Source organism: Carcharhinus amblyrhynchos, chromosome 10 (assembly GCF_965287045.1).
Source record: "Carcharhinus amblyrhynchos chromosome 10, sCarAmb.v2.hapA, whole genome shotgun sequence".
In the NCBI taxonomy this organism is placed as follows: domain Eukaryota; kingdom Metazoa; phylum Chordata; class Chondrichthyes; order Carcharhiniformes; family Carcharhinidae; genus Carcharhinus; species Carcharhinus amblyrhynchos.
In genome coordinates, this window is record NC_137333.1 from 59,154,431 (window position 1) to 59,181,975 (window position 27,545).

The window sequence follows — 27,545 nt, forward strand, 5'->3', positions numbered from 1 at the left end:
CTGGCACACTTGGGTACATGTCTTTTTGGTTCAGAAGTTTGTGTTTCTACTGTTTACAGACACTAGATTATAATATCTGGAATTTTAACGATGTGCACGTGCTCTGGATTGTAATGGAAGGTGGTTTACGAATAGCAATAATACTGGCAAACCACAATCTTGAAAGCTTTGATGAAATTACAATCTTTCCAACAGTTTCCTCAAAGATGGTGCGTTCATTGAACTTGGACAAAATGCAATGCTAATTGAAGAATTTTATATTGAAATATAACATACAAACTAGATACTAGAATAGGGGGACAAATGTTAGGAAAGAAGAGAAAAGAATGTTGATGGGGCAATGGCATTATGTATACACATTGAAAACATGGGAAATTGATTAGTATTCTTGACAGTGAAGTGGGATTAGAGGGCCAAAGATACAGTCAGCAGTCCTAACCTAGTGTCCATTTTAAAAACATTTGGTCCCTAGCTTTGATGTTATGTTATAATACAATCCAATAGCAAAAGTTGCAGCATTTTGAAATGCTATCGTGTACTTTGGAGCACAAGTGTTTCTTTGCAATAGAGACCAAAGAGCTGGGAAGGTACAAATGGATAGGAACTACTGGCAGGGAAGTGTCATTACAGCAGAAGTATACACTGACAGTTTCTTTTATGAATGTAGTCACAGGAAATTTATAAATGGGAAATGTGAACAGGATTTTTTGTGGATGGAATGTTTTGTTATAGATTATACATATTTAACTACAGTGAATGTCATTCTACATCAATAGGCTTACAGATTCTCTTATAAACAGGACAGCTCCAGAAGACATTTTTTAAAATTTATTTTGCTAAGTAGAATATTGTTTATTTTCTTTACCAAGACAAAGTTTGCATCCAGATTTTTAAGCCATTGAGATTTTTGTTTCTTTGATTAAATTCATCAAACGTATGAAATTAGAATTCTAACAAGACAACCAGATACTGGTTGCCAAGAGTAACTCTAACCAGCCACATAGTATATGTTGCAAGTGGGAAATTCCCAAAGTCCTGCTGCAAACTATTTCAAATAAAATGATACTCCAACATTTTCCTGCACCCCAATTAAAGAGTGTTTTCAGCCAGACTAAATTCATGAGGAAAATGCAGCTATGATTTGCAGAAGCAGAGATGTACAAAAGAAAACAGACCAAGCATTTGAATTTTTAAACTTAAAGTTGATTGTTGTGAAACAAACATTTACCAATAACTCTGCGGTTGAAGTAATCTGGGAGCATTTTCTCACAGACAGCAACTAGTAGCCAAAAGGCTTCTTCCTCCTTTGCATACAGCAATAACACAGAGGTCAGAATATTCATAGACTGTGAGTATAGAGGAAAAATAATGTAATTTAGAGGGACAATAGTGATCTGATTATATAAGAACTAAAGTGGCATTTTAATGCAGTATCATTGTTGACATTAGTGGAATTAAACTGCACTGTCAAACTAAGACAAACATATCTGCCAAATGCTCAGCATCTCTCCATATGACAAAATCAGTTATGTACCCTTACATTGGCAATTCTAAATCACGCCACACAGACATAAGCAGATAGTAAAATGGGCTGAATGATTTGGTGGCTTATTAATTTACAAAGAAAAGTAAATTAAACTGTAAAATGAGTTTAAAACATTACAAACAAATTGTTCTGACTAAAAGATAACACTACTCACATATTATCATCACAGCTCTCTCAAGTACCAAGCTTGAAATCATTTGTTGATGAAATTCAATGTAAATAATTTTTCAAATCCGCCACCACCTCCCCACCAAAAGTTATTTTTAAAGCAATTGGTTGAAATCTATTTTTGTGAAGGTTTAGTTCATTCCCACATATTCCAATCATCTTGCCAAGCTAATAAATGGGTTTGTGTGTTCATATTTAACTCAAATAATTGACAGTAGTTTTTACCTGGCAATAGCCTATTTTAGGGTTTCTGTATGCATATGCTGTCAGTACTCTCCTTAATGCTGCAATACCAGTGTCACTTTGAAATGCTGGGTGTTCAGGCAGGGAACGATGCAGATCACGTTCAATTTCCTCAGTTGCCATGCAACATCTGCCCATAGATTCGTCCACTAGATTAGCATAGTAATCAGGATGTGCACCTAAATCAGTCACAGCATCTGTAGATAGATGTTTGACATTATGTTTATATACATGAAAAATGTTTCATTTTCAGTTTTTTAATATTTGTCCATGCATAGTGTAATTTTATTTATCTTTAGAACTGGCTGGAATAAACCTAGCTCTTCATAACATCAGGACAAATTTTAGATATTTGCAGATTTTACAAAGTCCAAGCTTCTTCTTATACGAATTAACAGTTGTACTAAAATGTTGGTTGATTACTTGCTGGTAATATTCAGACATTGAGTCATCTGGAACTGTTCAGGAGACACAGGAGGAGGAAAGAGTGTAACAGTTGATTGTGGCCTCAATTCCAATGATTAATGGCCTCCTGAGTAAGGAAATTCCTCCTCATCTCCATCTTAAATGGGAGACCACTTATTCCAAAACTGTTCCCACTTCATTCCAGGAATCAACAGTTTCCAATACAAGTATATCCTTTTTTAAATAAGGAGACCAAATCATCCCACAATAAAAGCTAACATTCTATTTGTCTTCAAAATTACTTGCTTTACCTAACTTTTGTGATTCATGTACAAGGGCACCCAGATCCTTTCTGTACCACAGTGTTCTGTAGTCTCTTTGCATTTAAATAAAAATTGGCTTTTCTATTCTTCCTACCAAATAAATTACCTCACATTTTCCCATATTCTACTCCAACTGCCAAATTTGTTCCTATTCACTTCACTTGTATCTTTTTGCAGACTATGTCCCATTCATAACTTATTTTGCCACCTACCTCTTTATCGTCAGCAAGTTGGCTACAATAACTGTCCTTTCATCCAAATCATTCAAACAGACTGTAAACAGTTAAGGCTATGATTGAAACTGAGGATTTGGTGGTGGCAGATTAAATCATGGCACCTAAATGGGAATTGGATCATTATCTGAAAAGGAAAAAGTTGCAGGCTACGGCAAAAAGGTGGGTGGTGGTGGCATTATGTAAATTGTTGATTGCTTTTGGAGAGAACTAGCACAGACATGATGGGCAAATAAACTCAAACTGTAATGTAACCATTCTATGTTCTATAATTCCAAGTCATTAATATAAATTGCAAATACGTGAGGCCCAGGTTGGAGGAACCTCATTAATTACAACTTGCCAAACTGAAAAATTGCTTATTTCTCTCAGTTTCCTGTTAGTCAATCTATACTAATAGTCCCAACACGTGAGCATTTATGTGGCACTTCGAGTGTCTTTTGGAATTCCAAATTCACAACATTTACTGGTTCCCTTTTCTAAATCCTGCGTGCCATATCTTCAAAGTTTAATACATTTGTGAAATGCTTCTTTAATAATGGATTACAGCCATTTCGTAAAGACAGGTATTATTGTAACAAGTCAACTGTTCCTGGTTTCCGTCTTTCTCATTTCTGCAACTGCTAATTGCTGGCACCTTTCCAGAAATTAGGGAATTTGGGAAGATTACAACAAATGTATCCACTATACTTTACGTACTTTAAGATTCTAGGATGCAGGTCATCAGGACCAGCGAACTTGTCAACCCTTCATCCCATTAAATTTCCTGGTTCACTTTCACTACTGACAGGCTTAGGGGCTGAATGGTCTATTTCTACACCTATTTTGTATGTTTGTGAGAAAGCAACCCCAGGCTATCCAATCTTTCTTCACAGCTGCAATCATCAAGACATGGCAGCATTCTTGCAGATCTGCTTTGTACTCCCTCCAGAGCAACTATGTCCTTCCTATAATGTGGTGACCAGAACTGTACTCAAAATTCCAGCTGTACCCTACCCAGCATTTTATATAGTTCCAGCAATACATCCCTGCTTTTGTACTTAATACCTCATCAAATAAACAGAAGTATTCCATATGCTTTCTCGACCACCTTATTCACCTGTTCTTCCCTCTTCAAGGGCCTGTGGACTTGCACTCTAAAATCTCTCACTTCCTTGATTTATCTCAAGATCCTCCTGTTTACTGAGTATTCGCTTGCTTTTCTTGCTCTCCCCAAATGCATTACCTCACTTTTCCAGATCAAATTCCATTTGCCATTTTTCTGGACACTCAACTAAACCATTGCTATCATTCTGGAGACAATAGTTATCTTCTTTGTTATCAACTGCATGGCCATCTGCAAATTAACCAATCATGAATCCCACATCTAAGTCCAAATTATTGCCCTAACACTGAGCCCTGGAAACTGCTTCCCATTCACAAAATCATCCATTGACCATTACCCATTGGTTCATGTCGCTGAACCATACCCTTCTGCGTATGAGGATATTCATCCCTGTCATGTTCAGGTGTCAAAAGTCTGGTTTATACAAGTCCCACCTTTCCCAGAACCGGTTACAATGCCTCGGAAATCTGATGTCCTCCCTCCTACAGCAGCTTTCCAGCCACGTGCTTAGTCACTCCACTCTCCTATTTCACTTGTACTTTGGAATGCGAGTAACCATGAGATTACTGCTATAGGGGACCTGTTTTTTAATCTCTTTCCTAGCTCTCTAAAATCTACTTTCAAGATCTCATTCCCATTTCCAACTCAAGTCATTGGTATCAATGCTGATCACCATTCCAAGAATATCCTGCAGCTCTGCAACATCCTTGACCCTAGCACCAGGGAGCCAAGATCTCACCCTGGAGTCACAGCCACAGCAACACTCGTCCTTTCCTCTAAATCATGAGTCCCCTGTCACTACTTCTCTTCCTTTATCCCTTCTCCCCTCGTGTACAGCACAACGGCCTATGACTGCTGTCCTCTGAGGGACCAACGTCTTCACCAGTATTGAAAATGGAAATGGGACCCCAGAGAACTCCTTTGTGAGCTGCTCAATTCTCTTGGACTGCCTGCTTCCACCCATTCCCTTCAAGGTCCGACGTGACCACCTCTCAACCTGCTAAGTAGCTCTAGGCTCTGCAGACATGTCACGATAGATCTAGCCACTGCTTGAATGCTGGAACCTGCAGTTCGTGACCACTTCCTGCAATATGGTCTTCTCACTCCTTATACCCACATCTCTGAAGCAGCTATCACTTCATAGTCACTACCTATGCCTCAATTCATCTATCTTGTTACAAATGCTGCATGCACGCTGATAAAGAACTTTGAATTCTGTCTTTTTACCATTTTTCCCTACTCTAAATATATTTGCTGCTGTACTCTTATATTTGTACATTCTTAACTTTCCATCACACTCTGGTTATCATTACCAGTATTATTACTCTGCATTATTGCCTTGTCCTTTCCTGCTAGCTTTTTAAACTTCCCTTCCCCTAACACCCACCTGTCATCCCTTTTACTATTTTGTTTTAGATTCTTGCTACAGCCCCAGTTTTTTGATCCACCAGGACACTGTCTTAAGAGTAAAAGAATGCAAGGCTAAGGAAACAGCAGAGGGAATGGGATTAATTGGATTGCACTTTTTAAAGAGCCCACCCAGGCATGATGGGCTGAGCGGTCCACTTCTGTACTGTATGTTTCTAAGTTTAAGCGAAGCCCATTCCAACGAAGCTTCATCTTTCCCCAGTATTGGTGCACGTACCCCATGAATCAAAGCCCATTATTCTCACAACAATCTTTGATCCACACATCCAACTAGCTCATCTCATTTCTCCCAGTACCAATGTGCTCATTACTAATCTACAGGCCATTATCTGTGTGCTTCTGCTTTTAAATTTAGCCCCAAGTTTCTCCCAGATCACATATAACATCTTTTAGTTCAATAACATTCCTAGCCACGTAAACCACGACAACCAAATCTTCCCTCTCTCATTCAAACTTTCTCACCAGCCTGGAGAAAATAATCCTTGACATCAGACAGGCAATAAAGTCTTCTGAACTCACTCCCAGTTGCAGAGAATGGTACATATTCCTCTAGCTATACTTCAGTATGCCCCCCACTTCAGCTATGATGTTTCATTTTTACAAACCCCCTCACCCCACCCCTTCCAACATGAATAGCACCATGTACCATGGTGTGTGGTCAGTTTGCTTATTCTGCTTGCACTTCCTACTCATTTACACAGGCCGCAAGAAGCTCATACCTGTTGGAAGTTCTTCTAGTTTCTCATACCTGCCTCATTCATAGTCATTTCCTCATATCCCTGATCGCTAATCAAATACTGAACCTAATCTGTTGTAGCCTTTGAGCAGACAGTATTTTGTGAAGCTGCAGCAATACTTCCCTGTCACATCCAGACATACACCACAACACTTCCAAAAAAAAACTACTTTAGTTCCAGAGATTTTGCAACAAGAACACTTCTTCAAAATCACCTTACCTTCAAATTGGGTGCCTGGTCCTTTGAATAATACTCATGTGGAACACAACTTACTGAATGCTTGCCCTTTTGAGAGTGGCATGTACATTCGCTGAATGGATCTGCATGATCCAGAATTGGAAAATGGGCATCACATCAGCTGCTTGGCATGTGATGGCATAATAAAACCAATTCAGTTGCTCCCATACAAACACCATAGTCAAGGTGGTGCAATAGGGAGGCGGTGGCCTAATGGTACTGTCACTAGACTAGCAATCCAGAGACCCAGGGCAAGATCTGGGAACACGGATTCGAATCCCACCACAGCAGATGGTGGAATTTGAATTCCGTTTAAAAAAAATCTGGAATTAAGAATCGACGGATGACCATGAAACCAGCGGCACGGTAGCACAGTGGTTAGCACTGCTGCTTCATAGCTCCAGGGTCCTGGGTTCAATTCCTGGCTTGGGTCACTGTCTGTGTGGAGTTTGCACATTCTCTTCGTGTCTGCGCGAGTTTCCTCCCAGTGCTCCAATTTCCTCCCACAGTCCAAAGATGTGGGGGTTAGATTGGCCATGCTAAAAACTGACCTTTAGTGTCCAGGGATGTGTAGGTTAGAGGAATTAGTGGGTATAATATGTAGGAATATGGGGGTAGGGCCTGGGTGGGATTGTGTTCGGTGCAGGCTCGATGGGCTGAAGGGCCTCTTTCTGCATGGTAGGGTTGTATGATTCTATAATTTTTGATTCGTTGTCAATTGTTGGAAAAACCCATCTGGTTCACGAATGTCCTTTGGGGAAGGAAATCTGCTGTCCTCACTTGGTCAGGCCTATGTGCAGAGCCACAATATGGTTGACTCTCAAATCCCCTCCGAAATGGAGGGCAGTTTGGAATGGGCAATAAATGCTGGCCCAGCCAGTGACACCCTTGTCACATGAATGAATAAATAAATGCTTGAAAGCAATGGATGGCACAGTGTGCACCTCTAGGAGGGCAACAGCTTCCAAAATGTCATTACCAATGATGATATGGATCAGAATTTCATGGCCATTACCTGTTTTTCAAAAATAAAGAGGGATTAACCAGGTAACTATGTAGTAACTTTTTTTTTAAAAAAGAAAAAAGTGTCAATAAATTGTCCCCGAATTGGATCTCCCCTGATCTGGCACACATATAATTCCCCAAATTTGCACCCCCTTTATTGTGGAGTCCACTAGAGGTAGACAAAAATATCGATGATCAACGATAGACTTGAATAAGACACTCACTGAGTGTTAAAATGGGTGGCGTGGGCTTGTAGGGCCGTAGGGCCTGTTTCCTGTGTTGTGCTGTTCTTTGTAATTACAGTTTGTTTTTGGGAAAACATGGCTGCCAATATTCATGGAGCTGGATCACACAGTAATAAAGATGAGTGTCCAGTTAATCTGTTTGATATTGCTTAAATGGATGAAAGCTTGCTACAACGTAGAACTCCCTGCCTTGCTTTGTAAGTGTCACAGAATCTTTTTCCATCCACTTGAATAAACTGATGGCGCCTTGGTTTAATATTTTACCTGAAATGTCGCGCTAGCAACAAACTGCAGCACTCCTGTACTGCTCAATTCCTAGAGTGGGACTTTCAACCTTCTGATTCAATCACTGAACCAAGCACTTAACTGGACTCACCTAGAGCAGAATTAAATTGTCATAATTTTCTGAATACACACCTGAAAAGAGAAGCCAGAGTTCTCCTCGAAGGCATTCTGGAATTCCCATTGCAACCAGCTTTCTTATCTTCTCAGTCCGAAATATACTGACTGTGCGGCCATATTCCACAAAATGATCGTACCACAATTGATTTTTCACATCTTCCATTCCCTAAAGATGCAATCCACCATTACTTAGAAGCAATTTAAGTAGTATACTTTGTCTAACTGCCTTTTTATAGAGATTGCAAAGCCCATATATTCAATGGAAATAAAAATGATTAAAGTCATTACGTTGTCTTATTGCGAATGCAGACATTGAGGTAATTTATCACAATGTTACATAAAAACGTTAAAGAGTTACAATCTTTAGATCACAGTTTGAAAATGTAGTTTTTCCCTCTTCTGATAGGAACAATGTCTCACCACGGCCTATAAAATGGAACTCAATTACATTGTGTCTCCAATTGTTCGGCGATTTTATTTCTGCTTTGAAAGGAAAAGAATAATCACTTTTGGGCAAATTTATCGTGGAAGAGTGCATTGACACCATATTTCAACAGAAGTTGGGTTCACCTTAGCATTTACTGAAACCTGCTTATTCTTTCCACCATTTGTCCACTCAAACAAACACATTGGCATTAACAAATGGGACCCTCGCAAGGTTTCCTGACACCCATTCCCCTTTACGCTGTGATACAAAGAGGTGCTGTTGCCTTTGAAATTAGATGTCATGCTGGCAACCCCACAATTCTCTTCTGTATCTAAGAATGTTGGAAAGATCAGAGCCTCTAGACTTCCATAAGTTGGCAAACTCAATATCTTTTCCAATTTGTAATTACCTGGGAAAATTGTGAAAATCATCAGAACACAGAAACAAGAGAAGGCCATTCAGCCTAATGAGCATGTTCTGCTAATCTATTCAATCACAATCAATCAGTACCTCGATTCCATTCGCCCACTGTATCTCCATATCCCTTATTACCTTCACCCAAGGGAAATAAAACATTGCATCATTTTCTCTCATCCACCTTGTGTGGAAACAGAGGAGAGTAAAACTTTTGGTGTCATTAATTCTTCATTCTCCACAAGAGGATTTCCTTTTCCTTCTCCAAGAAAGCTCATTTTTTGTAACTATATGAGCCATTTAATGACTGAATGAGTTACAGCAAAACTATCTTCCTTAATCATAAACCTGTCTCTCAGCACTCCACTGACAGTCGAAATTTAGATTTAGAACTATAAAACAATAGAATCCCTAGAGTGCAAAGAGGGGCCATTCTGCCCATCAGATGATCTGTACCAACCCTCCAAAAGAGCATCTAACCCAGGCCCTCCCCTCCACCCTATCCCTGTAACCATGCACATTCACCACGGCTAATACAACTAACCTACACATCTTGGGACACTAAGGGTCAATTTAGCATGGCCAATCCAACTAACTTGCACATCATTGGATTGTGGGAGGAGACTAGAGCACCCAGAGGAAAACCATGTAGACGTAGGGACAATATGCATACTCCACACAGACTATGAACAAATGAGCTATTTTACAATGTATCAAAAGGACAACATTGGTCTGTGGCATTAAACCACAAATCATAGAAATTACAGTAACTGATGGATCACTGGATTTTTGCTGAGGTGACAGTGGGACATGCAACTGGGTCCAACATCCCTGGGAATTTTTTGGAGGGAGCAGGGGAGAAAGAGAGAGGGTAACAAAATTAGTTCATAGTATACAGTGCATCCATACTATAACTCAAGTATGAAAGATAACCTATTGTCTCTGGATTACAGGTTCAATTTAAAAAAGAGAGAAGGCAGCACCATTACGATTCATCAATTGTATCAAGAGTCCTAGCAACAATATATTAATAAAGTGTGCATGAATGGATAGGTTCATTGTCAAAATAAGCTTGAAATTAACACCATCTAGTCACAGGCCGAGTTTGCAGTAACAGCATTATAAATTACAAAATACTACAGCCAGGATGGGAAAGTACATAAAGAATAAAATTTAAAAAGAAACATGAACTGAATCTTTTTGTCTACTTACCATTGTGGAATTTGCGCTTCCAGGTTCAGTCACGTGAAAGAGTGCCATTAAAGCCTCCGAGTTCAATGAGTGCCGAGACTCTTTTTTGATACTTGAATTATTCACGAGCGGATCTAGTGCTGCATTAGTTGTAGAGATTTCTTCAGGACATCCTGAAGATTCTGAGAAGACCTAAAACACATTGGATTTAATTAATATTATGCTTTTAAACAGCTATTCATTCATTTCACATAACTCACATCTTAAAAAGAATTTTCCCACTGTCTTTTATGTTCTATTTGTAGGAAATTCAGATTCTGTTGTAGAAATGGTGTTCACCATTATTAAAGTAAAAGTCAGACAAAATTCCTGCAACCACACATATGCAATTAAATGCTAAAAATCAACAAGTTGCTGAGTTGTCTCCCACCTCTTAAAGCTATGCTATTCTGGTTCCTCACCTGTTCACTCAATATTGGAAAAATTTACAGCTTGTTCATCTTTTTTTTAAAAATAGCACAATGGAGACTTAGTTATTGCCAAATTACTTACAAAATTAAATTTCAGCAAGTATGGTGTCTCATTCATGCTGTTTTTAATGATCCTTAGAGGTATCAAAATATAAAATTCAAATAATTTAATAAACTGCTATTTTCTTTTAATTCTCTTTACTTGATTCCGTCCCCCCCACCCCCCCATGTTTTGCTTTCTTTATTGTGATAAAACCTATGCTTTATGCTGAAATGACTGTTTATTGAGTGGGCTGAAGCCATCAAATTAGTAAAAAGACAGAATAGCATTTTTAAATGATTTAAGAGTGCAATTTGTAGATGTACAAACCTCTGCATAGTTGTACCCTACAAATTCCAAAGCCATTAATATGGAAGGCTGGCCAGAGATAATCAACTCAGATGGGTTTGGATGACTCATCTCCTGAAACATTCACAAAACATCCATACATCCATATGTGTAATCAGTCATTAGCAATCCCTTTAGATAATGGACATTGGAGGAATTTCCTTCTCAGCCAGTCATAATCTAATCATTTCTAAACAACGGGCCTGGAATCAACTTGCTATGACCATGTTAAAGGTAATTGGTCAGTTTGTAAGAGTAGATTATGTGTGAGTAACACAATCCTCTGTTTTAAGAAACTGCTTTTCTCCAGGCCAGTTAGAGATAGTTGGAGTGCAGGGTCAGAAAGACCCAAAAATGGCACTCTCTCTCCAGCCATTGTGTAAGAGTATATCCTGGCTGTTAAACCAGTCACATGCTGCAGGGGACATTTTAAAAATCAACCCAACAGCTGCTGATGATAGGAATCTTTAAATCATTTCAATCATTTCAACATAGAATGTGGAATAACCATCAAGCCCAGTCCCAAACTATCCAAATGACCAGAGGATCAACATACAACTGACTTTTGTTTTGGACTCTTATACCAGTTACTTACATTCCTACTTTAAATAAGTTCATTGATCTGAAAGTGGCCATAACTCCATGTGTCTGCCTGACTCCAAAATCCTGGAGTCACTTGTCAATCACAAATCTGCCAATCAAAATCTCAGCATTTGATGCATGCAATGACCCAACCATCACTGCTCACTGGGCAAGGAAATTTCAAAACATCAACTCTCAACAGATGAAATTCTTCATGCCAGTCTTAATGGGAAAGGCCTTATTTTTAAACTGTGACCCAATTCTAGATTCCGTTAATAGGAGGAAACATCCTCTCAATATCTACTCTACCAAACCCCCACAGAATCTAACAAGTTTCAATAAGAATGTGGAACTTAGTACAGCTGGGAGTGGTTGTAGTGAGTAGCACTGATGTATTTAAGGGAAAGCCAGATAAGAACATAGAAGAGAAGAAATGGAAAGGTATGCTGATAGAAGTCAAGTGGAGCTTGATGACTTGGATCATCACGAGTAGAAATCAATCATGCCTAATGACTTGTCTTTATGCTGCAAATGCTATGCACATATCTCAGCTAGAGTAAACTGGCATTTTCACAAACCACACCCTTGAGAGCTTTCATGGTTCTTGGCGATTTTTGTAAGTTTTGCCTTGACTAAAAGAGCTCTGTTCCAAAATGCAAAGCTCAAAAGACTATGATTTCAAAAACACCAATTAAGGAGATATGAACACTTGAAACTTCTGGCTGTTTTCCAGCATGAAGTATAGCAAAAGTTTGACTATTTGATTAAGGTTTATTTATTGGCCACCTCCAACAATGACAGAAACTTGCTACAATTGCACCAACCAAGTTGGGTGCTTAATTTCAAGTGCATCAAAACCAAACTTGAAAATACAGCTACTTTGCTTTTTAAAACCTCTTGAGAGAAAAATGGCACCTTGCCCTGCAGTAAGGATTTCCTGGTTAGAGTTTGTACATAGAACATATTGGGATCTCCGTCGCAGAATTCCCAAGTGCCTGTGGAAACTCCTGACAGTCTGGATTATGTGCAATTGTTGCAAATTGTCTCCACTCAGGACAGCCACAAACGGAGACAGGAAAGCCAGTATCCTGGGAAGACCTGAGCCAAAGTTAATTTTAGCATATCTATAAACAGAGTTCCTGCTAAGGGTACTACATGATATGAAATACTCATTCAGAAGCTAGGTGCGAGTTAAGTCAATAGAAATAAATTTACACCTTCAATGCTTTCTCCTCTTCACAATGCTCTCAGTAATGCTTGCCCTCACTCTTGTCCACTCAGTAGCTATTTTGGATACAATTGGAATGAGTCCATGTTGCAAATTATTGACAGAGCTGAAGGCCATTTAGCCCTTTGAGCCTGCTCCATCATCAAAGCAAAACCATGACTGATCTGTGTGTTTTGAATTTTACATTCCTATCTACCTTTGATTCTCTTGCAAAATGTGAAATGGATAACACATCTGACCACATATCAGAATTTTGATTTGAATTATTATTGTCACATGTATTCGTATACAGTGAAAAGTATTCTTTCTTACACGCTATACAGATAGAAGACTTCAAGATTCAACTCCTGCTTTGATGTGAGCATTTTAAAAATAGTTAAGTTCCACAAAAAAAAAGTATTTTTGTGGGCAGCAAGATGACACGGGGGCTGCACTGCTGCCTCAGAGTGCCAAGGACTTGAGTTCAATTCCAACCTTGGGTGAGTGTGTGGAGTTTGCATGGGTTTCCTCTGGATGTTATAGTTTCCTTCCACAGTCAAAAGATGCATGGATTAGCCATGGTAAAAGGCGTGGGGTTACAGGGATAGGGCAGAGCCGAGGTGGGATGTTCTTTCGGAGAGTCAGTGCAAACTCAGTGGATCAGATGGCCTCTTTCTGCACTGTAGTGATTCCATGGTTCTAAGGATCTATCAAAATATTCAGTAACCCAGCCTCCACCACCTTCTGAGGCAGTGTTCTGAAGTCACACAATCCTCAAATGCATTCTCATCTCTGTTCTAAAAGGGCAACCTTTAATTTTACAACAAAATTTTGTTTTGAACTCAGCCACAAGAGGAAACATCCTTTCCATATCCACCTTGTCAAGGCCGTTCAGGAACTCGTATATTTCAATCAAGTCATCTCTCACTCTTCAGTGAGTGAGAAGAAACCCCAGTCTATCCAACTTTTCCTCATAAAACAACTTGGGAGAAGTCTTAGAGAACTAAGGCAGTTCTTTCAAATAAGCCCCACCCTCTGGCAGTTGTCAGCCATCCCCGAGACAGCAAGATTCCAAAAAAAAAAAACAAAAAAAGGTGAAGGAAGAATGCTGACCAACAAATGAGATGTATTAATATCTAGTCAAATTCAGGGCGAGAGCATGTGTTTGATGTCAGGAGAGGGTTAGGGTTAGGGTCATGGCATTGGCATGGAGGGCAAGAGGCCATTGAGGATAAATCGGGATGAGGTGGTCAGGGTGCTACCACTTGGATCAAGCTGATATTGGAATGCAGAACTATTTGCATGGCTGGATATTTCAGTTAGATGTGTTCCAGGTGAACGGCACACCCAAAAGCAACTTTACTTAAGATAAAATGTCTTAATTTAAAGCAGTGTCAGGATTTTATTCAAACACAGGCTTGTGCCAATGGATTTAATAGCAGCATTTGGACAATGAATAGGGAATATTAATCAGTTACACAGATAATACTAAACAAAAGATCAAGCAAAAGCAAAGCACTTTGGAACCTGGACATGTACAATACAATCTTGCCAAAGACTAACTTCAGAGTATGAGAGAGAATGGTTATTTGAAATTCACCTGATAATACTTTGTTTTATTTGTATACAGGACTGCCAGTGTTGTGGGATCTGGCTTCGTTATACATTGCAGATTCCACAAGAGTCACCAGTGACCTGTTCCCTCTCCCCCATAACTTCTTCCACCAAGCATCCTCATCTCCCCCTTCTTTACATTTGTCAACTAAGGGAGTTGAGTAGTTTCAGTTTTTAAAAACATTTTTGATAAAACTAATTGGACAATATCCAAGTTAACTTGAACGGTCAGAATGCAAAGCACAGGAAATATTTAGACAAAATTAGTCTGTCACCTTATAAGATGCAAAATGCTATCACTGCATTGTCAAACACAGTAAAATACATATGAACCTATTTTAATTCCAAGTGCTCATTTCCATATCCATCAAATCACACCATTCATTTCTTTTAAGCACAATGAATAAATTGTGATCTATTCTATCCCCTCGATGTCAGAGTGAAAATAAAGCCATCAAGCCAGTAAAAATAAATTTCACCAAGTGTTTTATTTCAAAATTTGCATTGGTCATTACACAGCATTATTTGGACACATTCTTGAAATATCACTGAAAACTGTACATATTTGTCCTATTTATACAAAATAACTTGGGACAACTCACACTGATCTCATATAGTGGTCTGACAGAACATCAGCACTTGCATTGGATGATGGCCTCTCAGCCAGAGATTTAAGAGCACAACATGAGGCTCCATCACCAGCATCCTATATCTACAAGGAGCAGACTAAAGGATGAACTGAAAAGCCAACCTGTCCTGCCAACTGGGTGCAGGCAATCCCATCATGCTACTATGCATCACACAAGGATTGCAGTTTAACGCTTGGATACCCAGCGACTGCATTCTTCCCCCCACAATTTGGGAGTGGGGAGGGGAAAACAATCTGCTCACTGGGTGGTGGTGGTCCCTTTTTTACTCAATTTTGTTCATGGCCCTGAAGAAGATCCTGTCCAAGATGTGGCAGCACACATCTGATGAATAGGATTTATTTCTCCACTTATTTTTCTGCCCAAAAACAAAAAAGTGCCATGAGTTTTAACCTGTGGAAAAAAGGGAAAAATAATTTGAATCTTGATTAAATATTCCATAAGAAAAGAAAATTCTTAAATTTCAACTACAACAAATGACTAGGCATGAATTTGCTAGTTTTACAAGATCTTACTAAAATTCAAATTGTAGAAGAACTTACAAATATTGTCACGGTGTGTTAAAAACCTTCACTTACCAGAATTAGTTAGTTTTGTCAGAGTAGATGTTGTCTATTCTGTGTACAGAATCATAATCTTTATCTGACCACATGACTGTGCATTCCTCCACCACTTACTAGGATATCAAATACATTTTCCAGTCCTCTGCATATGAAAGAATGATTTTTCACTACAATTACAGGCTTCCCCCCACACTTAGCATCAATTTACTGCCAAGAAATTAATCTTTTAGTTAAAATACACTGTCAGTAACATAATTCATAAACCAGAAAGACACCATAAACCAAAAAAAGGGCAAAAGTTGCCATGGACCCTATAGTCAATCATTTCTCTCCTACGTTGCTAGGGTGCACTGCATATGCCAACCAACATTTCTGCTGGTTGTGCAATAGATTTTTTGGAAAAGATAGTTAAAATGATCATACAGAATAAGTTAGTGTCCTGGATCAAATTAAATATTCAGAAACAAAGCACTTAAGATCCACAGTCCTAAAAGTGAATCAATCACTTCTCCCCTTCAATCACACTTCATGCGCAGACAATGTAATGACTTACTGAACCTCCGACATCTCACAAATGGTTAATTTTCATCAAATCTGATTTGGGCGATGGGGAGCAGGAAGAAAAAGGGTTGAGAGCGCACAGGAGGAGTGAGCAACAGAAGCCGAGTTAGAGACACAAGGACTAGAAGTCACAGTCAAACTTGATCCTGTACACACACCCATATACACCTATACTTTCCACCAGTGGAGGCGCAACAAACGATTTTGTCCCTTCTTGGGTTTCTGCTGCTCTAATGGAGATTAAGCGATAGGATTTTGCTAATCTCCCTGGCTGGGTACCATGCCACATGGAACACTTATCCACTAAATGACAGCCACGGAACCAGAGTTTTTGGTTACTTTAAAAAACACAATTTAAATAGGAACAGGAACTGCTAGGAAATCTCAAGAGACCTGAAACATCAACTTGGTTTCTTTCTCCACAGACACTGCCAGACCTGCTGAGTATTTTCAGCACTTCAATTTTTATTAGATAACTTTTAGATAAAGTTTTTTTTTGCTAAACTGTAATGTGTACTTCAGGGTAGTTCTGACTTCATTAACATTAAATACAGAAAGTCAACAGTACCTTCTCTTCAACTCTAGGTTCCTCGTGGCTGCTTGACTTTCCACCTTTTAAAAAAGGAAGCCGATTGCTTAGTTGCTGCATAAGATGGTCCCTATTTTTAATTTCTGTAAATTGAAATACCCGCTTGCTTTTAACGCCAACAAGAATTGGATTGGGGAGGAGAGTAGTGTCCTCCATTTTCTCCACAGTAACCACCTGTCAACGTAAGACAAACATCATTTATTGAAGAATTGTGCTGTCTTGCTGGGAGTCTGCTGCCAAGAAAAAAATTCAAAAGGAACTGAACAAAAGTGAAATCTCATTCCAACATTCAACTGCCTCAAATATTCTCCAAGTGTTTCGACCAAACACGCCCTCCTTCACCAGTGAGTTTGAGGGTATGGAGGAGGAGGAAGCAAAGCAATAAATAATTTTGGCTCACATTGCAACTCTCATGAAGCAACTTCAAATGAGGTCAGTTTAAAAAAAAATAATGCTTTCTGTTGTTCATTAATCATAAAACAACAGGTGTTCTTCAAACAAGGTCAAAAAGGAAATAATTTTCTTTGTTTATTAATACACAAACCTGAAATGGGGACACACTCCCGGGATAGTTATGCAAATAACAAATTAAAAATAAAACCAACTTGTAACTGATACTAGCCGATTTCAGTATCAGGCAGGGCAAAACTCCAAAAACAGGTTTGCTGAACTAGAAAACAAAAGCAAGGGTGCTTGCCAATGCTGGGTTGTTTGTAGAGTGTTCAGTTCAATGCAACATAACAGCCACTTTTACAATCCCAAGATGACACCTTAAGAACTTTTACAGAACCAGAGAAAACAATATTTCCTTTTCCAAACAAAATTTCTTGGCAATGGGAAGGCAAAAGCAGTTTTTGTATTGATATCTATTCAGGAATCTTAAACCGTGTTTACGTAAAACATATCTTTTAGATACATGCACAAATATTTTCTGGACTATAAACTCTAAATTCAGCCCAGAGTTGACTAAGGCAAAACATTTAGTGTCTTAATACTAGAGTCCAATACCTCTTGAAGTGGAATGATTACATAACAGCTACATTTCTCCTTGCTGGCAAAGCAGATGTAATTGTCAGAGATATACAGCTTCCCTGCAGTGTGGCGTTGGTCATATGGCGTCCACAGGAAACAGTCTACTATCACAATCAGCTTCTCTGCTCGTGGGAGCCTAAAACAAGCCCAGAAATACTCATTCTGCATTCTAGCTTCAAGGTCCCTGTAGCAAAATGAACAGAAGGCACAGGTTACAAACCATAGAATCCCTAAAGTGCAGAAGGAGGTCATTTGGCCCATCAAGTCTGTGCTGACCACAATCCCACCTCAGGCCTTAATCCCATAGCCCCACATATTTATCCTGCTAATCCCCTGACACTAGGGTCAATTTAGTATGGCCAATCAACCTAAATCACACATCTTTGGACTGTGGGAGGAAACTGGAGCACCTGGAGGAAACCCACGCAGACACAGGGAGAATGTGCAAACTCCAGACAGTGACTTGAGGCTGGAATTGAACCTAGGTCCCTGGTGCTGAGAGGCAGCAGTGCTAACCACTGCTACCCTCAACCAGTTCAAATTTACCTAGAAGGCTCATTTTAGATGGCAAGTTATAAACCAAGGCTGTGGTCTTTCATTGAAAAAGATCACAGATCAATGATTCCAGGTTCTGGTACCTTTTCTAGATAAAACAACTTTTACCCCATATTAATTCATTAGAGTCACAACAACGTTGACAAGTGATTCAACTGCCGTAGACACAATTGGTAACTCTGATCTGATAATAACTGGCATACACCCAGGAAGTGGGCACTGCATACTCCAGTGATCTCTTGGGCTGCTGGAGATAACATTCGAGACATTAGTACCAATCATTCCTGGAGGTTGGAAAGCCTACATCAGAGGCAAACAAATATTCAACTCCAGGAAGGGGGCAGTTTCTTTGCAGCATTGGGCGTCGATTAGAGAAACCCCCACTGTACTCACCTGTTGCCAACTCTCCTTGACAGGTGTCCTGTGATTTAAGCTGTAAACAGACCTGGCACATTGAATGATGGTAAGAAATCTCACAACACCAGGTTAAAGTCCAATAGGTTTATTTGGTTGCACAAGCTTTTGGAGCACTGCCCCTTCATCAGGTGAGTGGGAGGTTGTGTTCACAAACAGGGCATATATGGACAAACTCAAATTTACAAAATAACGGTTAGAATGTGAGTCTTTACAGGTAAAGAAGTCTTAAAAAAAGGTACAGACAATGTGAGTGGAGAGGGGGGTTAAGATGATGATGAAGGGGCAGTGTTCCCAAAGCTTGTGCTATGAAATAAACCTGTTGGATTTTAACTGGTGTTGAGAGACTTCTTACTGTGCTTACCCCTGTCCAATGGTGGCATCTCCACAACATTGAATGATGTCCTAGCTTGCAATTTACAAGACACAGCTTGTATCTGTCACAAGCTATTTGAGACTGTTAACCATTTGTACAGATTTCATTTTATGTTGTTTCAACTATCACAAGTGTTAGCAGAGGGACAACGAAAGGCAAGGTACCATGAAGCACTTTTCACCAACCTGCACAACATGATACCAAAAAGTGGGCGGTATCATTAAGATCAAGGATTGGAAATACCATTTAGGCTCTGTATAGATAAATAACAAACTCCAAGAAATCAGTCTCGTTAATTTTATACCAGGTTAAGCTCAAATACAAATTAATTCAGTATTTAAAGCTTCTAACAGTATTTAAAGTATGGGCGGCATGGTAGCAGTGGTTAGTGCTGCTGCTTCACAGCTCCAGGGTCCTGGGTTTGATTCCCGGCTCAGGTCACTGCCTGAGTGGAGTTTGCACGTTCTCTTTGTGTCTGCGTGGGTTTCCTCCGGGTGCTCCAGTTTCCTCCCACAGTCCAAAGATGTGCGGGTTAGGTTGGTTGGCTATGCTAAAATTGCCCCTTAGTGTACTAAGATGCTGAGGTTAGAGGGATTAGTGGGTAAAATATGTAGGGATATGGGGGTAGGGCCTGGGTGGGATTGTGGTCGGTGCAGATTCAATGGGCTGAAGGGCCTCTTTCTGCACTGTAGCATTCTATGAGAATTCCATGATCTTGCAAGAATGTCCCATCATTGCCTCACTTGCACAACAGGAGACATTATGCTGGAATAAAGTTCTCATCTCAATGCTTCAGAAAGTATGCAAACTAATTCAAGTATGATGCAAAATGATCCCAATCTAAGTTTTAAATAAATCAGACAAAGAGGCAGAGAAAATGGTTATATATTAAGCAGTTGAAACAGAATACAGTTAAGATTATTTTGACAAGTAATGCCTACATTTTCCAAAGTTCTCTTTGGATATACAAAGAGAATTTTATTGAATTTTCTTACTTCTTTGTAATTTGAGTAGGTTTTTGTAGAGAAGGATCCAATTCAAATGCCTCATTGTCCAATAACCTTCGAACAGTCACATCTGCCAACAGTTCCATAAGCCTGAATGTTTCATCAATGTTAAGGAACATGGAGAAGTCGCGTTCTTTGCTTTGTGTGGTCACACGTACTATTTCTGTGATAAGAGTATTCGAAGTCCTTTCTAGTTTTTTCACATCAGCCCAGGGGATAATGAGTTTCACTAAAATAAGAAAATGTAATATTCAGTAATGCAGATTATAGGCCATCTTTAAGCACAAATGTATGTCACAATGGCAAGTTAAAACTGACTGGTGTATTTTGCAGATGTTTTCCCAGTAACACTTCTTACTTGAAGCCTCAATCTTTCCCTTCTGATCAGGAAAGAGTTAGGGTTCTTTCTCTCAAAAAGGATACATCCCATCCTGTTTGGAACTAGCACTAGAATCTGTAGCACACTTTCATTAAGCCTTCAAATATAATTTATCTACCTCATATCAATGCAAAGATTAAAAGCTTTGCTACATGGTGGAAAAGCAAGTACAAACTTTTATCCAGCCATTGTGCTGGTAATTGCAGCTCTCCTAATCAGCCATCTATTCATCACTCATCATAAAATTTTAGCTCACCTAACACACTGCAGTGCATGACCTATCCCACCAACATCACCATTCTTCAATAATCAATAATGACCATAGAAGTTTGCAACAAAGAAAGTGGCCATTTGGCTCATTGTACCTATCTGGCTCTTTGAAAAAGTTTAATCCCATATTTTTGCCTGCAGCTTTATATATCCTTCATCCTCAAGTATCTGCCCAATTCACAGGCAAAACACTGCGGATGCCAGAATCTAGAAATAGAAACAGAAATGCTGGAATCACTCAGCAAGTCTGGCCACATCCGAAGTTGAAAACAGTGTCAATGGTTCAGATCACCCTGATGTATGGTCATGAACTCATATGGGGCAGAATCCTGCAGTCGCCCAGTGGTGGATTTGCAGGTGCGAGGGGGTGCCTAGAAAATTGTGGACCAAAAGCTCCAAGTTAGCAATTTCAACTTTATTACCTCCTTCCACATACTCTCCACTTTCGTGTTATGTAATCTCCTCCAGTATTAAACCATTCCAAACCAGAACGTTCCCATTTCTCTGATTGCAGCCTCTTGTGCATCAACTCAATTATCAACATGCCTTCAGGTCACCCAGGTTCCATTCTGAATGAACTTCCTCTAAACCTCACTTCTTCCTAAGGTCTCCCCATCACTTAATGGTCAGAGGAAGTAGAAGTGGCTTTTAAGAGGGAGTGCTACACTAGTGGGCAAAGAATGTAACCTATAGCTCTCTAGCTCACAAGTACCAGGGTTATTAACTGAACCAAAATGGCACTCAGGCAGAACTGCAGTCAAGTTTGCCAGAGGCTTATTGAATGAAAAAAAGAGCTTATCCACGCCAAAAACAAAATCCAACATCTTGCCATTTGGTTATCCTACATGTCCACTGCATGTATTTTGTAATGACAAGCTGTAAACAAAATATTTGTGTTATTTGTATAAAAGAGGGATAGATAGATAGATAGCAGACACAATCTAGAAAGGTTTTGCAAAAGTGCTAAAGTAATCAATACAGGGAAATCGCAAATTTATTTCAAAAAGGGATGGAGGAGATGTTGCTTTTAACAAGGAAAAACATGCCACCCCATGTAGAATGGAAAATCTATAAGTGGCTGAGTGGGTAAATACCTTCCACTCACCATTTTGGGAATGGACTGTTAGCCCATTTTGGTAAACGGACACAGAATGATGATAGTAATATTAAACAACCATGCCTCAAAAGACAAACAACATTACCAAGATGAGAAATTTCCAGAGATTTGAAAAAAAGAGCAAGAAAGAGGGGGGTTGAGGACTGAGGATGGCAAGATCACAAGAAGAAAATATCCACAGCACGCAAATTTGCAGTTAATATTGCAGGATTACGTGCATTTAGGATCTCGCATTCTTCTACTGTTGTCTGAAATTAAAAAGGCCATTCCAGCCAGTTTCTACAATACTAGGAAATTAAGTACAAAATAAATATAAAGTAGAAAGAGGAAGTGTCCATTTTTTTCCTCCTATGTACAGAATTCAAGTTGTCAAACATGTTTACAGCACAATTAAACACATTCCCACAAATGGAAACAAATTGTCCTGGCTCTTGACCAGTATTCCAGAGTCATGTTACACATAGTAGTGTCTCTATGTCAGTCTCTCCACAGGCTATTATTCGAAGCTATTTCCTGTCATGTTAACAATGGGCGTTAAATAACTTCACACAATACAATTATCCCCCTACGTGAAGGAGGACAGTTAGAGGGAATGAACACTATGTATAACTTCTCCATGTTATATAATTTCCTACATGTGGAAAGTTTAACCACAGTTGACAAATAAGTTTATTCCCTCCTCTCCCTCATCTGTTGACGGGACAGAGGGACAAGTAGGGAGGTGCTGAGATGTGTGTGTGGAATAGTGAGAAAAGACAAAAATCAGAAACCATCAAGGTGGTCAAATGAAGATTGTGGGAGCATCAAAGAAAGCAGCTGAGACAAAAATGGTGTCATCATCTGTTGCAGAGAAAGGAAATGTGGTGGGGTGAAAAATGGAGGTGGACCTACCAGAGATGTAGAAGAGAAAGAAGGCCCAAGATTAAATGAAAAGACTTGATGATGAAAAACAAGCTCACATGTAATGAGATTGGAAGAAGAATGGGTTTCTGACAAGATGGAGAAGGCTGATCAACCAGCATCAGGCAACACTAAATAAAAATGAGATACACAGAAAGTAGAAGTGGAGAAAATGTTTTCAATTATGAATAAATGTAAAAGTTGGGGCTACAGATATGAGAGAGTTATTAATACATTAAATAAGGAACAAATGTGGTTAGAATGTGGAACTTCAAGTGCTTGTACCATATAGTTTAAGATGCTTTTCAAAAGGAAACGCTCTGTACAGGGGAGGAAAAGGAGTTGAAAAATATGCTGAAAATTGGTGTGAAGCATAACAGCACAGATCTATTGGACCAAATCGCCTATTTGTGTGTAATTCTACTATATTAATCCAATTTTTTTTCTAGTTTCCCTTTGAGAATATCCAAAGCCATCTTCCGCTTAATGCATCTAAATATATATGGGTGAAACATTCTGAGAACAACAACTTCTCCTTGAACTTGATCACAAGCAATAAAAATTTTAAATCATCTCAATTAGATTAAATATCATGAGGCCAGCACGAGATTGACATTTGGCAATATTTAACTGTTGCTGGATAATCTCCTTTTAAAGAGGGAAGCTTTTTGAGAAGTTCCACCGCAGCCACTTCACATGTTACTTTTCATAACCTACAATTGTATAAAGACATTGGATACACTCAAATTTGAATATCATGAATACCTTTCAACATATAAAATTATATTCAAAAGTAAAAAAGGACATTGAAGAAGCAATATCATTTTAGAATTCAGATAATTAGATCAAAAATGACTGGATCAGTTATAACCCAAGCTTCCTGGCCAAAATGAAATTAAAAATCAGCAGTTCATTTTTTTTGATCAAAATGGTCAACTCGCCGGGGAGAACTGCTTACAAAGCTTCCATAAGAAAGGTCACAATTTCACTTTGCCTACTGTTAAGGATTAATTAATGCAGACATATGAAAACTGCTTTGAGATATATGTAATATATGTGCAATACCTGCTCCCTCATCCAATGTAGGTCAAGGTACAGCGTAAACACAAGATAGCAGCACACTACCAATACTATCTCAGTTCTTGAGGTAGATAATTGGATGCTGAAATAATAATTCAAGTTTGCTACCCGTGTAACTTTATCAACTGATGTATTGGAAGTTAAAATACTACAAATAGTTCTAAATTTTCTACAATTGACTTTTTAAAAAAATATCCTTCGTTTATTCTCACCTTCCTTGCCCAACAGGAAAGAATAGAAGCAGAGATGATTAATGCTGAGGTAAATCCAGCCTTGACGGGGAACCCGCCCCTTCCAGCAACAACATGAATAATACGTCACCAGCTTTTCCAAGTCTGGGAAATTAAATCTGGTCTCAAATTTTACTAGAGCCTCCCGAAACTTCTCTGGATCTTCTTCTTGTTCTGCCAATTTGCTCCTGGTTTCTTCAGCAATAAGCCCCTAGTTAAAATAGGTTTAAAATCTTGAAAAAACATGGCTAAAAGCACAAAAGAAAAGGTTACATTTTTCTTTTTGTTCTTATTTTGGCACTTGTACTTTTTTTACTACCGAATAATCTGTTTTTCTGATTTAAAATAAACAAGCTGTATTTATAGAATGGTTTAATAGGCTTTAGGCTATTAAAAAATTGAAATTCTCAAGCACAGCACATTTTGATCAAGTCTGCATATAATACATACTGGTGAGTACATCACATGTTTATATCATTGTCCCAGGATTTCACAAATGCTTATCCAAGGAAAATCATGGGACACAAAAACAAAAAGGATTTTGGGGCCAAATTATGATAAAATTTGAAGCAATTGCAATTATTTGTTCTAAATCTGCACATGAAAGTTCCCACCGAAGGTGTAACTGGATAAAGGTGCAAGGAAGTCAGTAGATAAAACAGTGCTGGCTTTCCTGAGGTGACATCTTGAAGTTTCCATCCGTACTCAACTGATTTACAACTGGAACAGAGCACCACAGAGAAGCTGGTTGAGACTGCCTGGGTGAATCAATCAATCTTTGAATCAACTTTAAAGATTGTGGATACTCAAATGCAAAATATAGTTATGGGTGAAATTTGTTCCTACCCAGATTATGCCGATTTCAGAGTGGAAATCATATAGAAAGTCCAAGCCTTTGCTATTTCAGTTGCAAGTCTTGAACAAAAGCAGCGAAAAAGATTGTTTATTTCTGAACTATACAGACAGCAACTTGGCAACCTGTTTTAATCTTCCCCTGTATTGACTCACAATTTAATATTCTTAATAACCCTATGATTCACTTATAATTGTGACAGCAGAAAGATATTGTGACTATGAACCTTCACTTGCTTGCAGGCAGATTTAAGATAGCCATTAGCTTCTTCCAAAAGGCAATGTATAGAATACATTGTTGTGCATTATAAGCATCTTGCTTTGCTCCTAAGAGTGATCTAAACAAGGGTACACATATTTCAACACTGATTTCTAGGTCAGTCACTAGTGAACTGAGGATACCACCACATGCTGGGAGAACCAACTGTTGCACTGCATCCAAAAATGACACTAATGTGAAAATGCTAATTATTCAACAGTCATTTATTGCTTGTCTATTAAATGCATTTTATTTCTTCCAACTTTATACTGAATAAAATGTTCCTTTTGTTTTATGCTGAGAAAAGGCATGGACTTCTGTATCCTTATTCCAATAGGGTATCAAATGGAGTTTTACAATATCACATTTACTTTGTGGAAGTGCAAAATGCCAAAAACTGTATTTGACATTATATAACACCTTGCAGTGTCCCAGAAAGCAGGTCAATGCTTTTATCTGAATGAGCTCAATTGTTCACAGCAATCTTTTCTGTATCACACTTACCTTCACTTTGCCGTGAACAAAGCTAATAACATCGTCTTTATTATCAAATACTGAAAGGGTGTGCAGAAGGTTCTGTTCTAACCACTCCCAGTGCTGATGGATTTCCTCCACAGTGGCACCTTTTAGAGAATGGTTTGCAAAAAACAAAGATTTGTTGATTTTTGCAATTAGTGACAAGTCTATGCTCAGAAGTTTACAATAGTTCATTTTCACTTAACACTTCAAATCCAGCAAAATTTTAAAAACTTACAACTAACGAAGTGGATTTGTGGAAATAGCAATGTCAAAAGAGATTGGACTAAAAATATTAGCACTAAAAAACTGTGCAAAAGAGCTTCCTGTGGGCTGTCTCACAAATACCTCCATTCAAGTGCTATAAGTTATTAGCTTGTCAGACTGCGAATTGCTGCCAACCAGTATTTAGATAAGGATCCCAAAGAGGAAAAGCTTATATCAGTCATTGGTGGTTGTACTCAGATTCTTCAAGGGAGCTCTTCCCCAACATGCACACAATGACACTAGATTCGCACCATTGGCAATAAAATTTACATTTGCCCGATAAGACATTTTTGTTTTGACGAGTTATATTATAACTTTGCTCTTCCAACTAAAACACACTTTCACCTTCATTTCAACTGCATTTTCAACCAAAAGCACCAATTTACTATGGTTCTATAAAGAGTCAAATACTTTCCAATGAAGATGGCTGATATTTTACAGATGCAGTTTTCTATAGTTAACCTGTAAAACATGGCACTGGGATAACTGGAAACTTCAGTGAAGTATTTCCGTGGCACGGACATGGTTGGGGCCAGCTTGAATCAGTACATCTTGGAAGACAATAAAGACTATTTTTTTCTACTTCAGAAATAATTTTCAGCAAATAAATTTCAGATTTTTCATTTGAACCTTTACTTCTCTCAAACTACAGAGCAAAAATGAAAAAAAGTGTTTATGTTTTAATCAACTGTTTAGAATTAGATATATAAATTTTAATTTCCTTTAAACACTGGACACGTTTTGGATATATTATACCATGCTACTATTTTCTCTCTCAAGTGCCAAATACAAAAATTAAACCAATTTCACAGAGGTAACTGTTCATGGGTGTAGAAAATGTCAACTTCTAAATGTGACTCCACTAATTTATTTGTGCAAACAAAGCACCTTGCTAAAAAAATAAATTTGGGTTCTAGGTAAAACAAAAATTATCAGATATCATTATTTAGCATAGAAACAGTGATCTCTGTCTTATTCTATGGTACACTTTCAAATGTAATAATAGTTTAGAAAAACAGGATAAGCTGATGCTGGTTTTACGTACCACAAGCTAGGACCCAGTACACCTGGGATCCTGGCATCTGATACAAAATTCGGAAAGGTGCAACACGGGCATTGGAGTCCAGCACTGCATCTAAAGCTCCCACCAGTAGACCTGCAGAAAGCAGAGAGTGTAAAAATGTGACAAATAAGCAATGGCTGAATTATTTCTCAAATCAAGTCAAGGAGAATCTTATTTTTCTTCTGCTTCTGGCAGTTAGGAAAACATTGTTAAAACTGATCTCCGAATAATCTTGACCGACTCGTTTCACCCCAAGAGCCTTTGGCAAGAATACTAGACAACATAGTGGCATTGTTTACATCGTCCATGCTGAAGAATGCATTTGCTGCAAGCCAACATTTGATTTTATTAAAATCCAGCACAACAAACTCTAGATGCCTTGCAAAGAAATGGATGCAGAGCACAATTCTGTGCTCAGATATGAGATGGCTGTCTACATTGCCTATATATGCCCGGCTCTTTCGAATAAAATTTACTCTCAAAATCAAAACATCGCAG

General features: G+C 38.7%; 1 protein-coding gene across 2 annotated transcripts in view; it reads right to left on the bottom strand.

Moving 5' to 3' along the window:
• The window catches only part of LOC145348970 (TBC1 domain family member 8-like), a 77,391-nt gene that overhangs the window by 16,316 nt on the left and 33,530 nt on the right, over positions 1-27,545 (bottom strand). For both annotated transcript variants that reach the window (XR_013888043.1, XM_080197131.1), the window contains exons 2-11: positions 27,030-27,140; positions 25,706-25,824; positions 24,073-24,301; positions 20,103-20,343; positions 17,739-17,946; positions 16,710-16,904; positions 10,131-10,301; positions 8,093-8,243; positions 1,940-2,154; positions 1,229-1,346 (exon numbers count right to left, since the gene is read on the bottom strand). Coding sequence is in view for 1 of the 2 variants with exons in the window: in XM_080197131.1 (XP_080053257.1) it covers positions 1,229-1,346; positions 1,940-2,154; positions 8,093-8,243; positions 10,131-10,301; positions 16,710-16,904; positions 17,739-17,946; positions 20,103-20,343; positions 24,073-24,301; positions 25,706-25,824; positions 27,030-27,140 (1,758 nt within the window). In the remaining variant the exon portion in view is untranslated. The remainder of the gene's footprint in view (positions 1-1,228; positions 1,347-1,939; positions 2,155-8,092; positions 8,244-10,130; positions 10,302-16,709; positions 16,905-17,738; positions 17,947-20,102; positions 20,344-24,072; positions 24,302-25,705; positions 25,825-27,029; positions 27,141-27,545) is intronic.